At 41.5% G+C, this 27,482-nt stretch overlaps 2 protein-coding genes across 5 annotated transcripts in view; both read right to left on the reverse strand.

Annotated features, from left to right (window-relative positions):
* Positions 1 to 4,136, reverse strand: part of ZC3H13 (zinc finger CCCH-type containing 13) — a 48,724-nt gene extending 44,588 nt beyond the window's left edge. For all 4 annotated transcript variants that reach the window (XM_040541888.1, XM_040541881.1, XM_040541865.1 and 1 more), the window contains exon 1: positions 3,879 to 4,136. The gene's annotated coding sequence lies outside the window, so the exon portion shown is untranslated. The remainder of the gene's footprint in view (positions 1 to 3,878) is intronic.
* Positions 4,137 to 5,785: 1,649 nt separating this feature from the next.
* Positions 5,786 to 22,661, reverse strand: CPB2 (carboxypeptidase B2). Its single transcript, XM_040568989.1, has 11 exons — positions 22,591 to 22,661; positions 18,888 to 18,963; positions 16,272 to 16,396; positions 16,073 to 16,181; positions 15,398 to 15,499; positions 14,731 to 14,835; positions 12,765 to 12,881; positions 11,696 to 11,786; positions 8,178 to 8,380; positions 6,194 to 6,278; positions 5,786 to 6,063 (listed from the first exon to the last, which is right to left on the reverse strand). Exons 1-11 carry the CDS (start codon positions 22,659 to 22,661, stop codon positions 5,879 to 5,881), a joined length of 1,269 nt encoding a protein of 422 aa, XP_040424923.1. The 3' UTR covers positions 5,786 to 5,878.
* Positions 22,662 to 27,482: the final 4,821 nt, after the last annotated feature.

Consider the following 27,482-nt stretch of genomic DNA (forward strand, 5'->3'; position numbering starts at 1 on the left):
ATAAACCATTAAAGTTAGAAAGCAAAACAATACCACAACTAATCTAGCTGAGCACCCTTCCGTTTCAGGATTGTTCCCCGCTGTATTTTAGCAAAAAACCCGCTGAATTTGTAAAGTTCCATGCAGCTACACCCTTCGGAGGATACAAAAGTATACTGACATATGCAGAAGCATTTTTATTAAGACGATCACATATCAAATACTGAATTTGGTTTAAACGGTTACAGTAAAAAGAGCCATATCTGAAACAAAAAAAGGTTAGAAGAACGGCACTGGCAATGGCAAAGGGGGAGGGAGGGCTCAACACATGAAAGACAGATAAAATGAGTGCACCCAATACATAAGTACAGCACAGGGACATGACAGCAGTATACAGATGTGAAAAATTTACAAACATTTGGCCTCCTAATTTGAATGTCCTTTCATTTCCAAAAAAAAAAAAAACAGAGGCAAAAGATATATACATATATTTAATGTTACCCTTTACCCAGTAACTAGTACCTTCTTGGAATTCACCTCAATAGGAAATTATGATGATGACTAGGCTTAAAAGGGTAATTATAAACACGGAGAGGATATTAAGAGGGCAATATAATAACTGAACAGATTATTTCATTCCAACTACCAACTTCCCTGTATTTGGGCTGATAATTACTTACAAGGAAATCAAGAGAACACCATCCAACCCTGAATCTTCTAAAGTTTGGGAGAAGAAAAAAAAGGGGGGGGAAAAAAGCTGCTTTTAAGTAAAATAAAAACTTGAAATGTGAAAATAAAAACCAGGTAACATTCTGGCAGTCCTTACATTTTGTCCCATACCCACTAGTTTACTATTTAAAACAGATACTTTGTTAACAGAAGATATATTTCATGATAAACTATTTCAAGCAAACGAAAACAACATGCTGGGACTGGACAGTTTATTACTTTCTGTACGCACAGGTTACCACACAAGGGCCTCACTCCTGCCACCAGAACCGCACAATGAGATTTCACTTGTAAGAGAATATACCTGTTCTATAGGCTGCAGGATTAGAGCCCAGGCATGTTATCCAGAGACAAATCGAGGAATATTCACACACCGCACACACACACCACATTTGAGAGACTGTATCTGAATACGCAGTCACTCCCATTTGCATTCTCCAAAAGACCAAGCAAGTCAGATAAACTAGAAGACTATTAAAACAATGCTGCATTTGAAATTTTAAATGAAAACTTTTGGTTTTATATTACTGGCAAGTATAGAAATGCTCCCCCTTGCTTATAGAGAACATTGTGAGGGGAAAGGACCAGAAAATTTAAATGAAATATTTCCCTTCCAAAATTTTCAGATGGCAAATTAACGGATAAACAATTGCAATTCAACATCCAATTAAACAAAATCCCATAACTTGCTCAGTTCTTCCACGTTTTCATCTTACACTGCTTTACCCTTCTTGATCACGATCCTGCTATTCCTCCCACACTCATGGCTCCTTTCCATCAAAATCCTGTTCCTGAACTACCATCGCCTTACCAAACACTCATGTGGATCAGACAACACTGAGCATCAGTGCGGACTGGGCCTCAAGCATTCAGGCTTCCCATTCAATATTTCAAATACTTACAACAATGATTTTTTTTTTCCTCAAGTAAAACTTACGTATTTCTCTATTTCAGGTACACAGCATTGCATTGCTAAATCTGCTCAGGGTTTTTGAAGTATCTGCAACTTCTGCAACAGCTTCCTCCTACTAACAAATATAATAGGTCCCATAACAGAAAGGGTAAGACACTAGAGAAATCAACTTTGTACTCATAAATTAAATTCTAGAGCTACGGTTTTAACTGCAACAGTATTATTACTTTTCCATACATGAATAACATCTGCAGAAATCTTTCATCATAAATCAGAAATACTTTAACACTATGATAACTTGTTTTATTATAGATATACCTACGTTATTCTTTAATGCAGTAACTTTGCCACAGTGGGAGGCAATCTGTTAAGGACACTATCTATGCTATAATTTCAAGTGAAATATACCTCAGGGTGTTACTTTATGAATAAATCCAAAACATAGATAGATTTGAGTATACCTACGGGCGCTAACCAAGTAACTGAAATCCATGAAACGTGGTATGATTGACACATTATTCGTTGAAATTCTGCATGTTTGTTATCAGTACTTTGGGGTCAAGCATGCTTAACATTTTTCTTCAATAGAAGTATGATATTACATAAGCCACAATTAAGTGAAACACATCTGAAACATCTGCTTTTTTCCCTGACAGAAAAACCTAATCCAATCCTCTGCAAAAACCAATTCTGCTTCTATAAGTAGACTAGTAACTGAGACGTAACAGAATTCAACAAAAGCAAAGTTCACAAAACTCTGTAAAGAGATGAAATCTCTTTAAAAAGTCCAAAACATGACTAGTAAGTATGCATGCATACGTGTACACCACACACAGGCTAAACATTATGTCACTTACAAATATCCTACCTGTAAAATGACAAATAACATTCCATTCAAAATCACAATCAAACTTTAAAAATTAAAATCTAATCTACCTTAAGACACAAACCAATTAAAACTCTAGGATAAACTAAATTATTGATAACCGTTGATGACTAAATAACAGCTTGGAAAGAGGAAAGGGGCAGAACTCCCCTTTCTTTTTTCCAAATGAAGAGATTTTAGCTGAAATGGATTTGGTTCTAATTACAATGCTAACATTTCTATGACACGATAATAATCAAATAGTGATATCTGAAGGAGCTCCACGGCTTCACTACCTAAAAATAGCGTTAAAAATAGTAAAATGTGTAGTTAACCAACTTTCAAAAAAAACCCTCAAATACTAGCTGTACTTTTACAGGATGTCAGTCTAGCGATCTTCAACCCACACAGAGAAGTCTGCTTGACAGAAGACTCAAAATTATTCCAAGTTTGCTTTTACAGCCCCACGCTGCCAACCCATCACCCTGTTAACTCGAAGCTACCCCTCTAATTTAACACATGGCATTTCTCCACTGGGAATGACGAACAACTGCCAATTACGTTTCCACCAGCGCAAAACCATGGTTGGCATCCTACATGTTCAAAAATATAATAAAAGAATCAGGCCCTAGGATGACAAAAGAAGGTCTGCAGCGTTTTGTATCTTGCCTAGTGAAGTCCTCGTGCTCAAAGATGATGTTTTACCAGAATAAGAGACAGTCTGCACAGCCTGGCGTGGGCAGATCCAAGCTCGCTCAGCCCTTACAAGCTGGATATGTTACCCGTGAACTGGACAGCCACACTATGGTGCTGGGACAGTGGGACACTCCAGCAAACAGGCTGAGAAGCAGGGCTTGTTACCGAGGGCACGGCCACCCGCTAATCCACCTGTGTAACCCGCAGACAGGCCCTGACGGCAGGATGCGCCCGCCTGCCGAGAGGCACCGCGTTCAGCCCCTACAGAAAGGCCCTGCGAGGCTGCCAGCCCCCCCTGCCTGCTCTTCCCCCAGCCCTGCCGCAGGCCCCCAGGGAGGCGATGGCTGAGGGAGAAGCCGGCGGAGGAGCCGGAGGCGAGGCCCCAAGCGGGTCGCGCCCGACCCTAGGAAATGGCGACCCTTTCACTTCAGAAACCCTTTCGCTGCCAGAAAAGCGGGAGGAGAGCCCCGCCGAAAGCTTAAACAAATAATAAAGGCAAAAAATAAAATAAAAAAGATAACCACACAAAACAGCCAACGGCCGAGCAGGCGGGAGGCTCAAGGGCGGCCGTGGGGCAGCACCCCCCTGCCGCGGGCCGGCCCCGCTCCCCCCTGGGGCTCCCCCCCGGGGCTGGGGCGGGTGGCGGACGGTCCCCCCCGCCCCGGCTCTGTCCCCTCCCGGCCCGGCCGCACTCACCTGCTCCTTCCGCTGCCGCGCCGCTCCCCGCCGCCTCCTCCGCCGCCGCCCGGGGCGGAGAGGGTGGGAGGGGGCGAGGGGGGAGTCCGTCCTCCCGGGCCTGAGCGCGGAGCGACACGGAGAGGAAGGCGGGGAGCGCCAGCCGCTCCCGCAGCCCCACGGCGCCCGCCGCCGCCCGGCCGCCGAGCCTCAGGGCCGCTGAGAAAGCGGCACGGCCCGGCCCGGCACGGCTCGGCTCGGCTCGGCACGGCCCTCCCCTCCCGGCGGCCCCTGCGCCGGGATGGCGGCGGGCAGCGGGGGAGGGAGAGGGGGAGGTGGCGCCGCCATGTTGGGGAGGGGAGGGAGAGCGCAGCGCGGTGTGGGGTTCTCTGATTCCCGCCCGGCTCCTGAGGGCGTTTGGGGGGGGGGGTCTGCCCGCGATGAGGTGCTGCTCGCTGCCCCAAGCAGGGCAGAACCCCCTCCCAGCCCTCTGGGCTCGCAGGTCCGCACAAAATTATGCTCCCGCCCACTACCAGCTTGTTGGATTTGTCTTCTCTGCACACTTTAAGCCTGTCTTGGGGATGTTGTTGCATTCGTATGGGCATCCCTACAGTACAGGAGAGACCCGGACATAGAACTATTAGGGTTGGAAAAGACCTCCATGATCATCTGGTCCAACCATCCCCCTACCACCAGTGTCACCCACTAAGCCATGTCCCTAAGCACCACGTCCAACCTCTCCTTGAACACCCCCAGGGACGGTGACTCCACCACCTCCCTGGGCAACCCGTCCCAGTGCCTGACTGCTCTTTCTGAGAAGAAATGTCTCCTCATTTCCAACCTGAACCTCCCCTGGCGCAACTTGAGGCCATTCCCTCTAGTCCTATCGGTAGTTATCTGCAAGAGAGGCCAACCCCCAGCTCCCCACACCTTCCTTTCAGGTAGTTGCAGAGAGCAATGAGGTCTCCCCTGAGCCTCCTCTTCTCCAGACTAAACAACCCCAGTTCCCTCAGCCGCTCCTCACAGGACTTGTGCTCCAGGCTCTTAACCAGCTTCTTAGCCCTACTCTGGACACGCTCCAGGGCCTCCACTCTTCGGACACGAGGTGTGTACAAATTCAGTAACTTTTTTCAAAAGCTTTGTTTTATGAAAGGTTAGAGAACTGTATTTGATGAGAGGTTTACCAGAGCAAGTAAGTCTTTAGACTTTTTTATTGATCCTCGCTGGGAGACCACTGTAGAGGAGTTAGTGATCCAGATTAACCTGCGCAGGCCCAGTGCTGTGGTGTGTTGTGCTGCACATTCAGCATGACCTCCAGGACTCCGTTATGCTGCACAAACTGTTGGCCACAGGATAAATGAACCTCACCAACTAATTGCAGTGGAGGAGGCTGCAGGCAGCTCCCACTTGGTATCAGTGATGAGGTTGTCTGCGTGTCCTTGCCTTTATCTAAAAGTGCAGCAAGAAGTTCTCATGTCAACATCCTTTCAATTTGACAGTAGAAGTGGTGAATAGATTTGTTTTCTAGTAAGAAAATTGTGTAATAGCTCAAAATGGAGGAATCTCTTCTATAGGTAGGGTCAGCCCTGCATGCTGCATGTGGATCAAAGGCCCGTGCGATGCTACAGCACCTGGGGTTCCAACCATCTAAAGGGATGTAAAATTATCGATACTGTTTTTCCCTTACAGTGCTAGCACTAATAGATAGTATTTTAAATGACATCGTACAGACTCTGAGTGCCTTTCTTACAGAGATTATAACAGACCAGCACTGGAGATTTTATTTGCAGCACTGTTGCTATCTGTGTTGCTGTCCTCAAAGGAAGTTGCACAGAACTCCTGTTGTATTTATAGGTGTGGAAGTATGGTAAAAAAGCTTGAGGTATTCTAAAATGAAGTGTATGGGATGTAGTTATTCCTTTTTTTTTCTTATATAAAAATAGTTTTAGTAAAGCATCAGTCTTTTTTATTGTTATGTGCCTAATTAAATATAGTCATGCTGGAATAAATTATATTAAACTTTACAAATTTTGAAGAACATGTTGAGCGATCTCTTTGACAGCAGAAAGTGCTTCTAAGCAAGTTGGCCTAATTTCTTCAGGAGGAAGCAAAAATCCGTAAGTTCCCGTGTCCCGAAGCTCAATGGTAAAAGAATATTTAATTCCAAGATCATAAGCCCAGTCATCTGAACCTCCAGGAGCTAAATCTATACAAGGAAGGGAAAAAAAGATAAGTTACTTGAAACCATAACTTCAGTTTTCTGTTCAAAAGCTGTCTCCTGATGATAACAGGCATATGCTATCATGTTTCTTGTTGTAATAAAAAATCATACTTACAAATTGTTTGTGCACCAGTACCAAGTTTATAAATTTTCTTTGTTGTTCTCATTATAGCTTTAGCTGCTTTCTTTGCCAGACTTTCCTGAAATTAGCAAAACATTATTAGCTTTATAGCTTTGTGATAATAGTTAATATATATTCAGTTAAGATTTATTTACGTCATGCTCTGGATCTCATATTAGTTAAATATGCATATAAAAGGCTCTTAAAAAAACCAAAACAAAACAAACAAACAACAAAAAAAAACAGTGTGGTTAAAACTTTCAGTGTAAACCCATGCTACAGATTCCATTTCTGTTGTATCTAGATAAAAAAAATAGATGGGACCTTACCATCCACCACAGGCAGCAAACTGTTGTCAAAGCATATATTCCCACTTGTCTCATATTTTTCCTTTTCTGCCACAGTATTTAAGTACTGATTCATGTACTATTGACCAAAACCAGCAGCACATGATTTGCATTGAGGAAATTCTACTCTTAAGCCACATAGAGGGCTGAAGGCCCAGAATTAGTGCATTTCCTTCTGCTTTACAGTCACAAATACATTTTTTAATGCAGGCAAATAAAACAGTTTGTTTCAGTAAATTAAACAGTAACCAAGACAGCATAAGAACATATGCTGTTTGGGATTATTTTGTTCTATATTTACATTACTTTTTTTTTTTATTTCTTCTGAACACACTGGCACTGGTTACCAATGGAAACACTACATTGGATTGTCTGTTTTTTTTTTGTCAAACAAAGTAGGATGCTTCCAATGCATTCCTTGTGCACTTTTTACAGTATTCCTATCTGTAGAACATGAAGATTAAAAAAATATGCATGTTAAGTGACCTGAGAGATGCATAAGGTTAAAAAGAAGTGAAAATGACAGCAGCTACTGTGGATCGTTGCCAGTATATGCAAATGTCAATCCTATATCTTTATGAACTCTCTTACTGTTTGTCACTATGTAAAGATTCATGTGACACGTTAAATGATGTGTGTACCTCAGACATGTGCTGTCTTCCCACATGGCAAATCCCAGAGCCTGAAAATCAGATTTCTGGTCCCCTTTACACAATTTTCTGCTCCTTCCTTAGTGCTGTGCAGGAGCTGTTATTTCAAATAAAAGAATGTGTTGCCTCGGCACTTGGAGCCTAGGAACATCCAAAGTGGGCTATGAAATGCAGGAGAGGGAATTCCTTGCTCTAAGGTACTCGAAGACTTTACATTAAAAATAATAATAATAAAAAATAATAAAAAATATTGCTAAGCTATCCACCTAATTTTATGGCTTAATTATTCTGTTTTAATAAATCCCATTTTAGCCTGGATCTCCTTTCCAGATACAGCAAACTCAAAAGTTTTCTGATTACTGGAGAAAACCACTGGCTACTTTTACGTTGTGTTCTGCCTGTCTTCTAGAATAGTTTTTACCGTGTGGTCTGGTGGCTCGAGGATCTAAAATTCTGCCTAAGCAGGGTATGGTATCCATCCTACCATTAGAACCATTTTAAGATAAGTATCCCTCAGAAAATACCTTTAATAAAAATAACAAGTATCCACCAGAACACCTCATTGCTTTGGGATGTAGAGGGTATTTTTCAGAGTTACACAACCGAGTACTTCCATATAACATAGTCATGTATGATTATGTGCATGCAAACCACACGACTTCATTATGAATTTACACAAATGTCCTTTCCTGTTGTCCAAAGAACTGACACTCCGCTCTTTTACCAACAGCTTCAAAGTATCAGGGATTGATGATGTGCTATCAGTCTGGGATAAATATTTTATTTTTCCAGTCTCCAAAAGTAGCTGGCTGGTTTGCACACTACTAGACCAGCCCAGACCTCTTTAAGTTCTTAAGAGGAGAAATTTCACCCACAAATTCTTGATCTTCAGAACATTGTGACTCCCTTATTACGAGCATAACCAAGTAGGGTAAGAAGTTCTGAAATAAATGTGAAACTTAAGGAAGCAGGAAGACTTACCAGTTCATCATGGTCTTTGCTTTTCTTCATGGTGTAAGAATATGGGAACAATACCAACTGGGAGTAAGAGTGCATTGTTACGTATGCTTTAATGATGTCTTTGTGATCTCTGATAAAACGAGCCACTGCTTTAACCTCAGGTTCAGACTCTGGATAGGGTCCACAGTATATCTCATGGCATTCATTGGGAGATGCTCCTTTACCTGTAACAAAAGAGCATGCAGTGTTACTCCTTAAGTTCTTCCCTTCTGCACTCTTGTTCATCTAATGAAAGAACAGAGTATGGTACCAACATGCAAGAAGCAGTGGACTCTGTCATACTATGGAAAGAACTTTAATTCTTGCAGAGATCAGTGCAAGCCTACTCAGATTTCTCACCTACTATACTCCTGGGGAAAAAAAATAAGGTAAATATTAAGGAAAGAAATGATTCAAAGACTGGATAAAAAGTCTTAGAGGAGAAGATGAAAGTGCTCCCATTTCTACAAATTAATCAAGAACGAGATTGTGAGATCCCTTCTTGAAATCTAGAAGTAGTACAGGGAAGAGATTCCTAATTCTAAGGGCATGTTTGATCTCAGGGGGAAAGCCAACTATTGATTGCAAGTTGAAAGAACACAAATAAATTGAAAGTAATGTATCAGATTTTTAAGAATGAGGAAGTATACATTCTAACAAATTGCCAAGAAGACATATAGGAGTCACCATTTTTGGTATCTCGACAAGAAGATCAAATTAGTTTCTGGAAGCAACCGGGATATTTATTATTAAATGTCAACTCCTTGTGTTTTAATAAATTTTGAAAAATTTCCCCTTTGCTACAATCTGATTTTTAAATAAGCATCTTATCCTTAAGTCTTTACCCTTAAATCTTATGCAGGAATAAAGCTCATTGAGCACTTTAACACGCGGAAGTCTTTCCCTGGGCACAGGGACGCTTTAACAAATGTCCATCTTCCAGAAATCAATAATGCCAGTGCATCTGCAGAGTAAAATCAACACTAGCGATTATCATATGATACAGGCACAAAGCTGCATCAGGGGAGGGTCAGGCTGGGTGTTAGGAAAAGGTTCTGCACCCAGAGGGTGGTTGGGCACTGGGACAGGCTCCCCAGGGCAGTGGTCACAGCACTGAGCCTGCTGGAGTTCAAGAATACACCTCAGTACAGGTGTATTTGGGTGAAATGTAATTGTGATAGACAAAAGGCAAATGGCATCTGTGTGAAATCATGCAAAAATGACCAAATCATTACGTTAAGTTTTACACTATTCTGTTTTGCACAGACATGAGTAATTGCCTAAGGAAGAAAGCAATGAAGGATCTGTTTGCTGGCAATGTTGGATGAATGTTCTGTCTGCTTTCCTAAGTTCTTAGTGGTAGTGAGAACAGCCAACTGAGGAAACAGTATGGAAAACACAAAGAAATATTTAAGTCCAAGTCCCAGTCAATTTTAGTTCCATGGAGGAAATTCCAGGTTAGATCATTGCTCTTAATGGAGTAAAGCTGCCTTTTATTAATATAAAAGAAAAACATATTGTATCAGCTCATTGAGTAATGCATTTTGCTCTTCCTAAAAATAGTGAGAGGTGTTTTTCTGTTCCTAAGGTTGTTTCTGAACAGATAATCAGGGTAGTACGGTTCTAATTAAAAGCAAAGATATAAAACCTGGAATTTTGCCATGATGCTAAGTATATTTAAAAGCAAGTCTGAAGCCAATGAAAGTCTGAGCGTTTAGCATCCCACCAACAACTCTTCTCTGTTTAAAAGTTTGTGAGTAAAGACTAAATTACAGGTTCCTGTGAATTTGTGGTCATTTCCCATGAACTCAGTTGTGTTATGGTATTCAACTGATACAGCTAAAAATAGTTAGAACATTACTATAAAATGATAAAATTCCAGCTTAGTTCTTCTGAGGATCCTGCTGAACTCCTAGCATTTTGCACAGCCACAGCAATAATGGAGATCCTACAGTTACTATGTTCTGGATAAAATCTGTTCAACCATTGCTATCAATTGCCACGCAAAGAGATATCTGTTCCTGAATAAGCAGTATTTTTATGCTAATTAGGAAGAACGTGACTTTATTTTTCAGCATTTTACTGAGTGTACCACTAAAAGGAGTAGAAACCTAGGGAAATCCCTACAGTTATTAGGGTTTTCTACTTAGATAATCCTTACAGTTATGTAAGTCATTGTAAGTACATGACGTTGGTGCTTAGATTCATCTGTGCATTTTTTTCTCTCCAATGAACCTGCAAGGTGCTGAGGCTTCTCTCCTGTGTGTTTTCACCCATGTCTAAGAGATAAGCGTAGTATGGCTGAAAATAGTATGACTATTTCCCTTGTTACTAAACTAAGGTGCTCGGGGTTGCCCTGTGAAAATGTGTACAGTTTGCCCAAAGACTCCTTTAGAGAAGAAGCACATTTTAAGCTACGTGTATTCTTCTCCTCTTTGTAAAGTGGAATCACTTCTCTGCTTCAGAAGTTGTTGACCACCAAAAGTGCTTGACAAGTTAAACACGCTGCATAACCTTTCCCTGAAACTCGTATCTCTATCACATAGGTTATTTTTGCTGTTATTTCTCCATGCCTCTCTTCAGACCTCTCCTCTTGGGATATTTATAGTGAATATGACTTTTAAACATATGTATTTGGTCCCCAACTTCACATTTTTGTGCCTGAAAAAATGCATGTTTTTCTCCATGGTAAAGAAACATCTTAATTCCCAGTTTAGCAGTGGACTAACAAACCTGTTAGTTTAAAGGATATGCCCCAAATGCCTATTTGGGATACCTGACTTCACTGTTAAAAGTGCCTTTTCCTCTCATAGAATAGAAACCCTGAATAGAAAGGGTTCCAATGCTATTCCCCTCTTGAGTTTAAAGATCAGAGCAATTGCCATGTTTAAGGCACTTTCATCAGGTCTACAAACGTGTCTCATTACTTTGCTGAAAGTCACGCAGGACATTAGTGACACTACTGAGTGAGGCCAGACCTGATCTATAGGGTTTTAAGAGAGCTGTTCTGCAGAATATTAAAAACGTATCAAGTACTAAAGTGCCTGTGGGTAAGTAAAAGTGATATAGCCTTGGCAACAAATGCTGAGAGCCAAGAAATTTTGGTCATTTAAGCATTGCTGAGGGATGACTGAGGTGACCCAGTTCATACAGTGCCCTGGGTACTCCACTGGGTGGTGCAGTAGGCATGGCGAGGGCCATCTCTTCCTTCTCTCCTCCTTTTCCCCCACAGCCAGGTGTGTCATAGTGTGATGCAAGGGACAGGGTCCAGGGTCCTGGTCCCCCTCTCTCTTGTCATCATGCTGGGAAGAGGTTAGTCCATGGTTTAACGTCTTGGGAGTCCTAGGTCCCAACAAAATGTATCTCAAGTTGGGGAAGTGTTCACTGGTTTGTAAACGTGCTTAGGTGCGTTTATCTTTGTATGAAAATGTTTTCAAAATTAAGAATTTTATAGGCTGAAACTGAGACAGGGGTATAAGACAAAGGAAACGATGTCATACCACACCACTGCGCATCAAAATTCCTGTTCATGTCAGTACCGATGCACGTGTTGTTACCGTGCCGTGAGCGGCTCTTTCTCCACAGCCGATTCTGTGAAAAGAGACACACAGAGCATGTTCAGGGAAAAAAGCTGAGAAAAATGATGGCGGCATCTCACCTGTTAGTTAAATGTGACTTCCCACTTGTATCTCTACAGGTCACTTGCCAATGAAGGTATAAAAGACCACGGCATATTATAAAACCACAGTCTGATTGCCAGTGAGGCTGGATGATAAATGGAAGTGTTGGAGAGGATGAGAAGTGCTCTGATTTCAATGGATTTGGACCAAGGAAGGTGAGGAGAAGACATACTGTTTATCCAGGTGTGTGAGTTTACAAATCCAAGTCTAATCCTTCTGTAGAAATTGCTAGCAGCATGTGTAAAGTTGGAAATTTAGTGAGCATCTGTTGAGATCTATATGTGTAGCTATCCAGATATAAGCCAAACTGGACTGAAGATCTGAAGTGGAAGAACTTATTTTTTAACTTTTTAACATTTTAAGTGTAGGATCTAAACATGAAAAAACAAACAAACAAACAAACAAAACCAACAACTCAGAGACTCGGAGTTCCTAACCAATAAATAAAATCCTGGACAAAAGATACCTGTTGTACCTTCCTTTATCTGAAACAAAATGTACTCAGAGAACTGGGATATCGTGCAGGAGGGAAGAGTGAATTGTTGGCTGTGGTCTAACTGATGCAGTATGCTATTCAGCTTGTGCTGGATTTGCAACCTTGCAAAGGCATTCCCTGACAGCTGGAAGCTTTGCGATCCCAGGATGAGATTTAGTTGTTTCTAAATGCATTTCCAGCAGCTTGGAAGACACAAAGGTACCGTGGGTCAAATACCAATTAGTTGCAGTGTCTGTTGTGGTTAAATCAGGCAGCGATGCAGAAACTGCAAGCACAGATTAAGGGTTTGGGGCATGCAGTTCCAGGATGAAATTATGCCCTTGACATGCACAACAATAATTCCCATAAACGGCATGTCAGTACATTGCACAGTCTGTCAAAAAATCTACGTACGGAGGGATGGCTCCACGTGTACTTGTAGCCATCCACATTTATCACAGGCATGACGTAGAAATCAAAATGCTCCAGAAGTGTCGTCATGGTCTGATCTCTCTCACGCACATGGATTGCCTATAAAACACAGGAAAAACTTAAAGGCATTCATAACAGTGGTTTTCTTACCTTCCTAGAAAGGCAACTGAAGGCCCATGTAAAATAATCATGCAGTTATCACACCAGTCTACCTCCTGATTGAGGTGTATCACATCACAGAAACTTCTAAATAGTCAAAGAGCGCTTTAGTTAGGAGTGGTGGGGAGAGGAGAAGAACGGAACTGATACAGTTGGTGAGATACACTGCAGTCTTTGAGCTTTAGCAGGTGGCCATGAGATAGAGTTGAAGCTTATTTGTAGGAACGTTTGAGCTTTTGCTGCTTATATAAATGGTAGGAACCCACACTCACACCCAAAATACCAGAAAGGTAGCATCAAATAAAGCAAGCACAAAAATAACGAATCACATTTCAAGTGGCTGCTTTACATAACATTATTTCTGCTATTATTTCATTATAGGTTCAATGCACATGTATGCAAGGAGCCAGCAAGAGTTACATTGCTAATTTGGCCTCACTGCCTATTTTGAAGGCTTTAGTGATACCTAACCTGGTTGTTGGTCTACCACACAGGGATAAATTTTAACCTAGATAAGTGGTTTTGTTTCTATTGGAATAGATTAAGTCCTTAATCATATCTTTTTTCATTGTTTTTCCTCTTTATACCTTTTTTAAAGCACTTTCTTTCATTTTAGATCCTTCCCAGTTTTCCTCAGGCAATGTGCTTTGACTTAAATGAGAAATGTCAATCTTTCTACAATCCAACAACAAAATTAAATGATAAAGAGTGGAAACATTATAAAGAATGCCTAGTGTTTTCAAGAGAGAGCTACTGAATTTAGTGTGTGCACAGACCTGTATTAATATCCAATTTTAAAATGTTACTTTGCAAACTGATATAGAAATAAAATATGAATTTAAAACATAAATTAGATCAAGGGGATGGAGAAGCTAAATGTTCAGCTTGTTATTTCTGAAAAATGCTGCAGGGACATGTCACTGGCAAACTGACAGTGTAGCTGGTAATTATTTGGAGCAGCGTGAAAAGGGCAAATGCATTTCTCTCCAAGGGAACCTTGAAGGCTGGGATTATCAATGGGTCATAAGGTACATTCAGCTGTGTCTGTCCCAAACTCCTGCAATCTCCTTTAAAATGTTATAGTCATTGAGGCATTACAGTTGTGACAGAGGACAGAAATAAATGTATTTCTTCTTTTTATCATCATCATCATCATCATCATCATTTAGTGATATCCTAGACAAACCACAATTCATGTTTTAAGGACACCTCTGTGCTGATGCTCTGGCTACAGTGCTGTTGATTTTGAAGTCTCCATCTCATCTAGTTTATTTTTATTGTGAACTTGGCTTTTGTGAAAGGTGTCCTCTGATCTACTCCTGGCAGTGCCAGTTGGAGTAATATGGACATAAGCCACCATGCACTACATGACACAGAGCCGGGATCACTCCTTGGATCCATGTGGCAATATAGACAAAGCCCTGGCAGATTACCTAATACTTGCTCTTCACAGCATGTCTTCTCCATCCCTGACCATTCCATATCTTTAAAAGTCTCTGTTGAGACTCCACTTCGAAATACTTGAGAATACATCTGAACTCTTTTGCATTTAAGCCATGTATTTTTCTCTCTCTCTCACACACAGACATACCTCCATCTACTGACATGCACACACATACACACACTCACTGCTCCATGTACATCTTGGGGAAAATCCTGAGCTGGTGTTGTGGAAGTAAATGGATTAAGACATTACAGAGCTTAGAATGCAATTGGGAAGAGAAGGTAAATGGCAGCAAGATAGTTTGCTTTGCTTTGAAAATGGTAGCTAAGTATGATATCTACTCACATGGCCTATGAACCACAGGCAGAAGGCAGGAGAAATCCATTCTCTAGCATGGATACCACAGTCAATCCATATCGCACTTTTGGGATTTCCCTGCCTTTTAGAAAGCTGACAAAAAAAAAAAATCATGTTAAAATCACTATTGTAAAGAATACCACGTAAAGGTGGAAGTGAGCAGGGTAACCAAGATGGAAAAAGAAGCCCCTGTGGTGTAGGGAGTGTGGACCCTGACCCTGGGCCAGGTTGCTGCTCTCATTTATCTTCTCATATGGTCAGAGGGCCATATTCATACTGCTAACATAAGAACCAAGACTGCACTAGGCCCTGATTTCAAGACATCAGATCACCAGCTATGCAGGGCAACAGACCAGGCTGGTTTTGTAGTTAACAGAGGAAGGTTATCTCCCATGCCAGTATTTCATGCCTTTGGATGATGGCCTAGATGTGGTAACTTCTTTGTGACCCAACAAGGAACCTAACACGGTCAAATGCCTTTGTCAAACGTAATGGCACCGTATCAGAAGAACTTAGGAAACTTCTAAAAAAGACAAACGTTTACACATTGTTGAAATATGTATTTAAGTATAGATTTAAGAAAGTGTTTTGGCCAAAACCCACCACTTGCTTGCATTAGTACCTGGAAAGATTTCTCAGTAAGTCAAAGCCATACCTTCAAAACATAAAGTGGTCGTTTTTCATATGATGATCCAATATGTATTTTCTCAAGTAGGTCAGAATGGACTCTCGCTACTTCTTCCATCCAATAATATATCTGCAAAGATGAAGTAGAACACTTTGTAAAAGGACCTTCTTCCTATTGTTTTCCCTTGTTCCTAAAAGTAGTCTGGACTTGACTTCATTCTTTGTCCCAGATTCCCACCTCTTCAGCTAATTGGAAAAAAAACAAAACACCACCACCACCAAAAAAAAACCACCTAGCAATTCAGACCTCTGGCCAATTGCCATGCTGACTTCTCTTGAACCAAATGATGAGACATAGTTACAACACCGTCTAGGTATAGCCTTGAAACTCCTCTTTAGTTTTATTTAGTTAAAATATTATTCACTTCATGTTTTAAATATTTATGTGGTGCTTTGCTGCTGCATTTCACTTCTGAGTAGGCTGCATTTGAGTGCTGGTTTGAGTTAATGTGTGTATAATAGGTTTTGTCTGGTGCTTCATTCCTTCTCTATAAAGGCATTACACTAATTACAGCTCTCAATGGTTGAACAATACAATGATAATTATTTACCTGTTGATGGTTTCTTTTTCCTGTCTCTATTCTCAACCATGAGGTCTTTAACCCCTTAAACAAATCTACAGAGTATTACAACAACACCTTACTTCTTTCAGAGAATGGTAATTTTGATAGTATGATGAAGAACTGCGTGGGTTCACTGTGTCATTGATAGTCTGTTTTTCGATAAGTCCTTGAACATCTCCCATCAAAATTCTGAAAAACAAAAGGGCACAAACTCCTGACAAATGACAGTGTTGCCAATCAAGTTTACTGAAATATTCATGACAAGAAATAAATACGTACTTGTGCTGGATGCTCAGTTTTCTTAAATTAGCTTTTATGCTGTTTATGCTAGATGCAGCGACATAGAAATGGACTTCTATGTTCTTCTTGATGTATTCAGCCACAACGGGTTGCCAGAGGATGACCTGCAAAGTTTCCAGGAACATTTAATCTTTTTTTTCCCCTTCTTTTACCAAGGAAAGAAAAAAATATTCTTATTAACATTTTGTAAGCACTTTGAAAATTATCAAAGCATACATTTTCAATTTAAGAGACCACTCATAAGAAGCAGTTTAATGTGTGTTGTGTTATAACACTCTGCTACTGCTGGAAATGAAATGCGTGTATTTAAGGAATGTTTATAATGACTTCTGCACATAAATTCATAAATCAAGAACAAAGACAGGAACATAACCTTTATTGAGATAGTATTTCTAGTATAATATGTTTAGCCAGCTATTATGTTACATGTTTTCAAGTCTGCTGAGAGTTATTTTCCCTTAGGGTATTTAGAGAATTAATGAAGATCAGACCAGTCTTTGTAGCTATTGTGTTCACTGATTACTTTGATCAGGGAGGAAATAAATGCCAGAAGGGGTTTGAGTATAAGTCAAGATGAAGCAGCAATACAGAGATTAGAAATGGGAAGAAAATGAGATTCTTTTTGGCAAAATTAAATCTTTTACAATAATAAAATCAGAAGCCAACATACTCAATAACGGAGTGAAATTTTAGAAGCAGTAATAGCAAAAGATCTAGGAGTGACAGTAAGCAGAAAATTAGGCATGAATTTACAATGTGGAAAAGGTCAACATAATTCTTGGATGCATTTTTAAAGAGATACAGCATGGAGTCACTAGACACTGGGCTTATTTTACTCCTTTCTGGTGCAATTGCACCAGGAATATTATGTTTCACTTAGGGCACCATGTTTCCAGACACACATCGGCTGTCGCCTGTTTACCTCACTCATTTCTCAGGGAGAACACATTTGCAAAACCTAAAGAAAACCCTTCCATGCTTTCGATCAAGACTTTGGAACAATAAATGGTAAAACATTTGGGCCCCAGGTGTATTACTGCCATGTGCTATACAAATGACTGAGCTAGTCTCGGTGTAGCCATCTCAGGCATTATTGGCAGGATAGTGCCATCAGATATCTTAGCATTGCTTGGAAAAAGCATCCAAGAAGCAAACCAGATGCTTAGCTCACCAGCACCGATTTCCCTGGGGCCTTGGCTAGCCTGATGTCTGTGCTCACATACAACAGTTCAGATTTAGTTTCTTGTTGACGTAGGCATTCTTTGAATTGGAATAATTAAAAGTGAGGAACTCTAGGTTGGGGGTAAATGGGAAACTTTCATAATGTGTGTGGTTATTAGTCTCTTTACCCATCACCAGTAAGGGTCAATACTGCCCCAGGGACAGCTACAAAAGACTGTTATAAGCATTTCTGCATCTGGGTCTTCTGCTGAATGCTACGTGCAACACGTGTGATGTACGGATAGTGTTTCTTTTGTTTTAGATTTTTGGTTTCCAACTTTTGCAGGAGTAACATCTATAATTAGCCTGATGATTCTTTGTGTAAGATGCTAATTTTCAGTTGTTTCTTTTTTTTTTTTTTTTTTTCTAGATTTTAACCATGAATATTTGTTGGGAGGTGCCATTTGTGTCTTTCGCTTTCCTGTTCCCTTTCTCTCTGTCTTTCCCTCTCTCTTCATGGCTTCTTGGGGCTCCTGTGCGCAAGAAAATGAAGAATGACAGAGGTGAGGAGAAGATGGAGGAATGGAGATCTATTTTAGTACAGCAAAGGAGATGAATATGTGAGTTGACCTGTGGAGGTGGAAAAGAGTAAAGAAAGGTATCAAGGTTTATGTGAACTGGAAGGAAGAATAAGAAACTAGGAGGGCCAGCAGGAGACTGGTAAGAATTTGGGTGGACATAGCATTAACAGGAGCTAAGAAAGACAGAGAAAGACTTGGCATAGGCACCGTTAAAATCTCCAGTCATCTGAGACACATCCTTAATCATCCTGTAAATATGTTGGCTGAGGGAATGGTTGCACCTTTTGATGCAGAGTGTTGGCTTCAGATAGTGGGGGTGTGACTGGGGAAATGCTTTTGAAGAGGAAGAGATGCCTCATTTTAATTAAATGCTCTCTTTAATGACAGAGTGAAATAATAATAAAAAGTATTGCATAACAGATTTTTTTTATCTAAATGCTGCTTTAATAAAAATACCACTTTATATTGTAAATCCAGCCCTGATCTTTAAAGCTGTGCAAGTCATATAGGTCAAGACTGCATTGGGTTGAAGCACTAAGTTTCCCTAGCAAATGTTTTCTACTTACTGTGCTGTACCAGTTTTGTGGTGTCTTATACACAAAATCAATTGCAGAAATCTGAGCTCTGATATAATAATGTTATGAAGTAGAGGTCTCATCATGTAAATTAGGGGGCAGCAGAGTGATGAAAACCAAGCTATATGTTGAGTTGCTTCATTAGGACAGAAGAATGAAAGTGGGCTAAACCTTTCTACTACTGGGAAAAAAATAGTGCACTCATTTATTTATTTATTTATTTATTTACTGTGGAAGAATTTGGCCTAGAGATGAGAGAGCCACAGGGAACCATTTACCTCGGTGGTGTTCAGTAGATTCTGAAGGGCTTCAACCTGTTCGTCAGTTTGTGGGAGAGCCGACAAAACCTCATCCCTGAAAAACAAGGGTATTTAGGTGAAGCACAGGTACTTGAAACTGGAGCATAACTAGAGAAGCAGCCTTGGCCTTTCTCTTCTTCCCTGTCTTGGCAATCTCAAAGAAGATTCAGTAGTGAAGATGCTGAGCTCAATTCCAGCCCCTTCTTCTGCCAATCAGCCGAATATATGCAAGAGCTGGGTGGCTGGTGCAGGGCTTTGGTAGTTAGCATCTACTGCTGTACTCTGATATTGCTCCTGGGAGCTGGCACCAGCACCACAGCTCTCAGTCCCAGCTGATCCAGAGTGCAGCAGGACGGCTGTAAAACCAGCCCAGACCAAGAAGATAGCTCTACTGTTCTCCTCTGGTATCAACCACTCTTCAGCAGAGACATGAACCCTCCCATCTTGCTGCAGAAGCCCAGCACAACTTTTGGTAGATGTGCAGAGACCACTGCTATCATCATTCCTACTTCAGTCCAGTTTTCCTGATCTACTTTTTTTCCATCTGCCACTTACCCGTGGTTTCAGGTGCTCTATACCACTGTCCTCCCTACTGTTTGCCCAGTAATTTATATTCCCCCTTCTACTTGAAACCCAAGGTCCAGACTCACTGTAGAGAGAGATGGTTCTTCCCATCTACTCCATGCCTGACTTCACCATCGGTGAAAGAAGAGAAATTCATGCACAGATTAGAAAGAATGAAAGAAGAACCGTCCCTGAAGGTGTTCAAGGAAAGGCTGGACGTGGTGCTTAGGGACATGGTTTAGTGGGTGACATTGGTGTTAGGGGAATGATTGGACCAGATGATCTTGGAGGTCTTCTCCAACCTTAATGGTTCTGTGATTTAGAGTTTTCCACCCTTGTGCCAGTGCGGGCCAGTTGTGATAGAAGCACATAATTTGCAAATGATTGGGAGAAGTACTTATCTCTCTGAAGAGATCTTTATCATCTGAATGCTGCCTTAAGAAAAATACCGCTTTACATGGTAAATCCACCACTGATCTTCAGTGCCCTGCAAGCCATGTAGTTCAACATTGCATAGAATAGATATTTAAAATAATTCATGCGTAGAATGCAGAAGGAGGAGACTCAGAGGAATGTCAAGCCCTTACTTCCATTTTCTGTGTTGGGGTGGCTCTCATCCTGTCAGTCATTTGGCATACATTGGTGGCAGTGCATAAAAGAGGCACTAAGTCCCCACCAGCCCTGTCTGAAAAGATGTTTCTGGAAAGAAAACAGGCAGGGCTCTCAAAACAAGCATTTTCAAGCTGTGTAATGTGATTGCCACAAGTCGTTGTTGTGACTGATTTCAAGCGGAGGCCCGACAGTGTCTGGCAACCAGGTGATTCATCTTTTCTACTTTTAGCCAAGCTCCACGCAATCACTCTTGCTTCTCATGCAGAACCAACAGTATGCCAGCCTTATTTTTGCCTCCGCCATCATTTGATGGAGCATCAGAAAGCAATCAGGGCCAGGCAGGGCTGGCGCTTTGCCTTCTTCTTTAGACAAGTGCATGCCAGAGCTTGTGGTTAGGGCTATTTTAAAAACGAATTTGCCCTCTTATACCTGGGAGAGACTTTTCACAGGGGAGATCAGAAAAGGGCTGTTGCATGTGGTTTCATCCTATGATTGCCGCAGCCTGACATAGCAGGGGGTATTGTAACGAGGAGGTTGGTATGTACCTCTATCCCACATTTTGTTGCACAAATAGTTCAGGTGAGTGTGGTTCGTGACAGACAGCTGGAGGCTAGCAGCAATTAGTCATAGCTCTCATTGATAGGACATGAATATACTGACCAAGCTAATCCCAGTTCAGCCCCTGCCCTAATAGTGTTTAACATGGGGGTATTGGCAACTGGAATTGTGGTCAGTGGGCTTCTGGGTTCCTCTGCTTCAGTTTGACATTATACCCTCTAAATATATTAAATCCTTTGTTATACTGTTATACTCTCAATAAATTGTATCCTCTTAATAAAGAAACGAGCACTGTGAGGATTCAGCAGAACCTGAGCTAATTTAGAAGTGTGTGCTAAACCAGAATTGATTGCATCCTAAATATGCACACTGCTCTCCACTGTCTGTGTAGGAAGATGAAGATGACTTGGTCATACGCAGCATTGTGTAGAAAGCCCATATAGTCGGATGAATCCCTTCCAGGATTCAGGGGCCCTGGCCACCATCTCACAGACAGACATAAATCACTGCCAGTTCTCTTCAGGCATCTCAGTGTCTTCCCCCCTCCTCTCCGTTGCATTTCTCGATCGCCATGAAGGCTGTCAGCATTGCTTATCACATGAGCACTTGAAACAAGTACTCAGCATAGATGTGTCTCCCTGAACTCATAGCCTGGCTTCATTCAAACCTTGTGTGGTCTTTTGGAGTACTGTTCCAGAAGAGAAGCCTCCCTACTTTGTCTCCAGCTGGAAGCCTTCCTCTGGCTCTCAGCAGGTAGGATCACTAGAGGAACACTGCCAGGATCTGCTCCTGTCCTCCCTGACCTTGCCATGTGCCTCTTGTGTCCCTCTTCTGTTTTGCAAGAGACACATGCTACTTGTTTTACCTCATTCTTTCCAGTGGGAAATGCCATATTCTTCTGTAAGGGTCAGATATTCACTGTTTTATTTAAACATTAAATAAATGAACCTCCAAGTAGCACAGAACAATATTGCTGAATTCACCTACAAGCTTATTTAACTGTCCCCCTACTTGAAACCCCACACCTCTGTAGCAATTCACAACAAAATATGATTGCAACATGAAACAGGTGAACGATCCTGTTTTTAAGGCATAAACTCAAGAAGCATTGACCTGTCACAGTCCTGCTGCTGACTAGGGGTGCAGAGTAACAGAGAGCCCTGAGGCCCAATCCACTGTTACTTGTGTAGGTATTTGAGTTCAGGGAGCAGGTTGTGTTTAATCATGGTTCCTCTAGGTTGTTCAGCTTGCCTAATATCCCCACATGAGGGGATTATCTTTTTAGTTCTACCTATTAAGACATTGAAGGTTTTAAAGCCAGCTGCCCATATAGAAAATAAAAGCACTTTGGCTGTCTTCCTCTCTGACATATGGTCTCATGTTTTAACAAAGCATTTGGTTGCAGGGTATTTCTGAAGTTTATCGATAGGTAACAATAAAGCTGCTTCTGAAACACTGTACAAATACAAAATGGTTATTCAAAAATGACTTATGACTGGAGAAACAATCATAAAAGCTGCTTTAGAAAGAAAACAGATTGTTAGCACTTTCTGAAATGGTTTCTCTTTCTACCTCAAGAAGTAATTCATTTAAGGTCTTGTTTTAAGGCAGACGAAGCAAATTATTTTTTCCCATTAAGTTTCAGAATGCCCTTTATTGGCATTCGAAAGCACTGAATGAACAGAATTGATTTGCACTTAGACTGAAAAGAATAGTTTTAATATGATTAAAAACATAGGATTTATGGATGCAAAGAAGACTTAGAATAATTTCATTTCCTCCACCATCTATATATTAAATTGAACCACAGACCCAATTACAAGAGCAATAAATAAATGTCAGCCTTTGCCAAATGTTTTCCTATGCAACTTGGAGTTACTTTACCTCAACATTTTCCCTGTCCCACTCACCACACACCGAGAGCCCAGTAGCCACAGGAGGTATTTACCTTGGAAGAGTGAAGACATACTTCTCTTGAATCCAGATGAATAGGGTAAAAAAGAGCAAGTAAAACTTCATCTTCACAGCATCCACAATGAAACCCACTGCAATTGGAAAGCCCAGGGTTCGGGACCCACATTATTGATTTCAAAAATGTTATTTAAAGAGTGGTTAAAATTTAATGCTGCCCCTCACCTCAGCCCCAAGCTCATGGTGGCTGAGTCAATATGACAGAAGTCTCTGGGCAGGTTCTGCTTATATTGAGGTCACCCAGCACAGAAAGGATAAGGTACATTTTGGACATTTTCATATTGACAAGTCACTTTGTCATTTGAGCCTTTGTTTTATTTCCTTGTGGCTATGAACCACAGACAGAAGAAAGAATACCAAGCATGATGGTTTTGTGATCCTGTCACATTTACAGAAGTCCAACAGTGTGCTCTGCGTTCAGTACTCCTATAGCAAATCACAGCTGAGCATGAAGCTGGTTACAGGAGTGGCAATGAGGCTGTGAAGTCCAAATGGAAGAATCCTAAGCAGAAAAGATCCTTTTGCTGGTATTTGCTAGAGAGAGAACAAGGAGCAAGTGAGATGGATGCCTTCTTGCTATGGAGAGCTGTCCCTCTAGTTCCAGATGGAGCACCTTGACTGGGCCTCCATCTCCCACAGTTGGTCTCTACCTCTTTGGTTAACACTTGATCCATCCAAGGATTTCAGATTGCTTGTGTTGCTCTATATTCCCTTTTCTATGACATTCTGACATCCAGCTTGTGCTTTCCACATGCCACACTGAATTAGCTTTCCAAGGGAAAGTACTAGTGACTCTTCATCTCATTATTATTAATTTTTGCGTGCCTCAAGATTTGTCTCCCATGTTTCTATATGTGGTTGTCCAGACAGGACATGCCAAAAGCTGAATGAATTTGACACATCCATGCTGTCTGATATAAATGTTCTTCAGGTGAATGGTGCCCAGCAAGATGACATGGTTTTGTTCCAGAGGGTTTTCTTTCCAGGAGAGGACCAGGGAGTGAATCCACACACATCCAGTGGGGACAACAGGGAGCCAAGACCTGGGACTGAACAGGGGAACTAAATTGTTTGACACTGTAACTTAAGGTTATAGCTATACAACTGGATGAAAAAATGCCTAGGAACAAGGTTAGGTAAGATGGACTAGGTTGCATCCACCAGCCACCTCTCAAACAGCTCTGGAGTGGTCCAGATCAGAGCCATTGCTCCAGTTAGGCAGGCAATTGGGGCTTCAGAGCTCCAAATCAGTCCTGACTCTCTTTTATTTAGGAGGGCAGATATGTCCTAAAAAGTCAGACAGCTAAGTTTTAGATGGCTGAAGTCAGCAGGGGTGAACATCTCTGTGAAAATACACAAGCACCGAAAATCTCCAAACTGTAAATATTGGGTTAAGCACAAACTGGGCACCAAAGTGAAACTAAAAAAAAAAGACTCACAGGAAGCTAAACCACTGGCACCTTACCTAGATTTTGCAGTTCCTCCTTTATCTTTTCTAGATGTTGTTCAAACAAACATGAAGTTTGGTAAGTCACACAGGCTGTTTCTGGCACGGGAAGTGGGCAGCGGTCTGCCACAGTGGTTGATTTTTAAACTGACGGTTCAGATGTGCTTCCTTCACGTAGGCAAAAAGAAGGTGCCAGCAGAGGATAAAACACAGGAGACAAAACTTGACCATCCAGTCGTGCTTGCATCTGGAAATGTCTGATGCACAGATACAAATTTAAAGAAAGATTGAATTTACAAAGATAGGTATAGCAGAAGACATTGAAAAAAAATGATGGAGTGGAGTTGCTGGTAACAAAGGAAAGAGAAGGATCATTTCCACCCATATTTTAAAATGTTAATTAAGCTGGAAAAGGGAATACTATTCCCATATCATTTCTGAGAAGAAAATTTTGGACAAATGGTAGACATCAGACATTATTGTATGTTGGTTGCTTCTCCTATGTTGGAGGATGTTGGAGGAAACTAAAGGCACTAGCTGAACCCCTGAGAGAAGGACAAACCCAAGTCCTGTGATGGTTCAAGCACCACATAGGCTGAAATGCAGTGAACTGAAAGGTAAACGTAGGATGAGAGTTAAAAGAATAACTAATGGGAGATGTCACTGACAGAGATGGCAGAGAATTGTATACCCACCACTCTTGCTTGTCTGAAAGCCTCTGAAGTACTTTGGCTCAAGGTAGGACACAAAAACATTGCCTTTCAAGCATGTGCTGGATGTTGCTTATTTGGATCATTTTGGCTTCTTTTCCTTCCTTTAGTATATAAACAACACAGACAATACCCCTCCCCACTTGTGCAGCCTGCCTCAGCAACAACGACATGACAGTGTTCAAAGCCAGCGTCACTGATCGTCGGCCGTGGGTCATTAAATGGCAGCTCCATACCCACCACAAGCCCCTGCCCCATGCCAGCAGCACCACCCCAAGAACAGCACCCATCCTGCTCAGCTCTGGGTGCCTAAAATGAGGTTCCTGTCCAGCCAGCCATCACCTCCATGAAGCGGGCTGATTTTCGAAAGCATGGAGGCTGCCGTCACAAGGACATTCACAGCATGCGACGTGCGTTTCACACAGAGAGACAATTTCTGTGACAGTTCAATCGCCAAGTGGATCAGATTTCCTCTCCTGATACGATCTATTTATACTGTGTCGCTGAGGTTTGCTCTAATGAACAACCACCTATCCATTGATTACCCCCAAAGCTTTGTCAGTTGCTGACAGAACCTAAGTATAAAAAAATTACTGACATAACAGAGAGAGATGGGGATGTATTTAAGCACCAGACTTAAACACCAACTTCCTTGCTTTCCCCCAGCTGTTAGGGGTTATCATTTGTCTTTTGACTTCTGTTGACATTCCCTCCATCTGCTCCTCTCATCCACGTAGGAGGTGAGAGTCAGTGCAGGCCGCAGGCTGCACTGCTTTCATAGGCACTGCAGAGAAATGGGCTTTTTTCAGGAGCAATTCATCCAACCTGCTGTAGACATCTCAATCAGAGAGTTATGAAATGCCTGATCCTGTTCTTTCGTGGTGAGAGGAGCTGGGGTGACTTGCTTGGGGACAGGAAGGTGGATTTGTTCCTGTGAATCTTGTTGATTCTGCTCCCTTCCTCAGCTTGGACACTTTGGGTGCTAGTTATGGGTAGGAGCAATTTCCTGTGTTCCAGGCTACATAAATTAAGTCATAAATTAAGATATAATTGCTCTACCTACAACAATATTTTTTTTTCTTAACCTTCAAGAATTACTGAGAACCTGGAAAGTATTTCCCAGCTAGGCTGGGAAGAAAAATGTAGTCATGAAAAACACTGTGAAGGGCAAGAGTTGGGCTGGTCAAAACATTTCATTTTGATAATTTCACCTGTTTGATTTTGATTCAATTTCAAAGCTTTTTAATAGTTTTATTGAAAACTAACTTACATTTCTAGGCATATATTTTTAAGGCCTGGAGGAAAAAAGATTGGATGTACACCTGGATTAACTGTTGCTACTACGCTGAGCAGACGCTACACTGAGTAGACCACAGGCTATGCAACCAGAAGCCTTGCAGTAAAGGGGATGGTTTGATCTGTGCTAATTTCTGTTAACTTTTAGAGTAGCCCTGGGACATGCACAGCCTTTTATTTAAAAAGGGATGATCAGGCCCTAATTTTTAGAGCAGATAATTAACAAAATAGTCTCTTAGTTTCTTTGTTCAATACTACTGCTATGGGAATTAGGACTGGCAGTACATAAAGCCTCCTGGTGCCATTATTATATTGCTTTTTGAAGTATAATCACACTTTAAAGGCAATTCTAATGAGATATTTCCACTCCTTTGGCTGAACCTGCTGTCTCTCTCCTCCCTCTCTCACATGTGGTCATATCCACATCCTTTGGATGTTGCATTGGTGTTGCACCTCATATAGACCAGGCACTGGCAAATGTTTGTTTCTTTGATCCCTGGATCCTGATGCCTGCTTTGATCCCTGGACTTGCACAGTGCCCAGCAGCAAGGCTTTAAATAACGAGGCTCATCCTGCCTCTCGAGGTTCTCAGGTCTGAGTTCTGTGTTTCAGCACGTGCTGGAGCCCATGCTAAGTCTGTTGGTAACAGCAAACCTGTTAACAAGCAGACAGAAGGGGCAGGAGGAGGGGAGGTCCACTGTTATCAGCAGTCACATCCCTCAGATCCCTTTCCCTGTTCAGGACTAGCATATTCTGCTCTAGTTTTGATCATCCCAACTCCTCTTGTTTCCAGTTAATGAGTAACAAGTCCCTCTGGGGATGGGTAAGCACCCCCGTGAGTCCATGTGCTGAAGCAGAACATGAAAGCCAAGCGAGTCTGTGCTCTTCTTCTTCTGGTTCTTTAAATCCAGGTTCAAGTGCAAAATTAATCTTCTGAAAAATATTTACAGGCTCTTGCCCTTTTTTTGGTGCATTATCACTATTGATGAGGCCAAAGGTAACTGGCTAGCATCCTTCTTATGTGAAGCAAAGGACGAGTAAAATCTAACTAAACTTTGAACCCTGATGCTTGCCATGCAGTGCAGCTGAGTGCCGCTGCTCCTGAACCACACGAGGATGCAATTAGTTGAACAGCTCTTTATTATGGATGCGGCAGAGCAGAATTAGAACTCAATTTACAAGTCTCCCTTTCAAAACCATTCAGCCGTTAAGGCCCCATCATCTTTCAGTTTTCCGAGGCATATAATTGATAAATGATTTCTCCCTCCATACCTCAGCTCCTCATCTTTATTCATGAGTCAATTAATCTCCGTAGGACACTGTGATCATTTACATACATGGCCAATGTCACCAACCTCTGTCATTTCAGTCTGGAAACAATTTTACAGACCACGAAACCACCGGGATGGGAAATTG

This window comes from Cygnus olor, chromosome 1 (assembly GCF_009769625.2).
Source record: "Cygnus olor isolate bCygOlo1 chromosome 1, bCygOlo1.pri.v2, whole genome shotgun sequence".
Lineage (NCBI taxonomy): Eukaryota > Metazoa > Chordata > Aves > Anseriformes > Anatidae > Cygnus > Cygnus olor.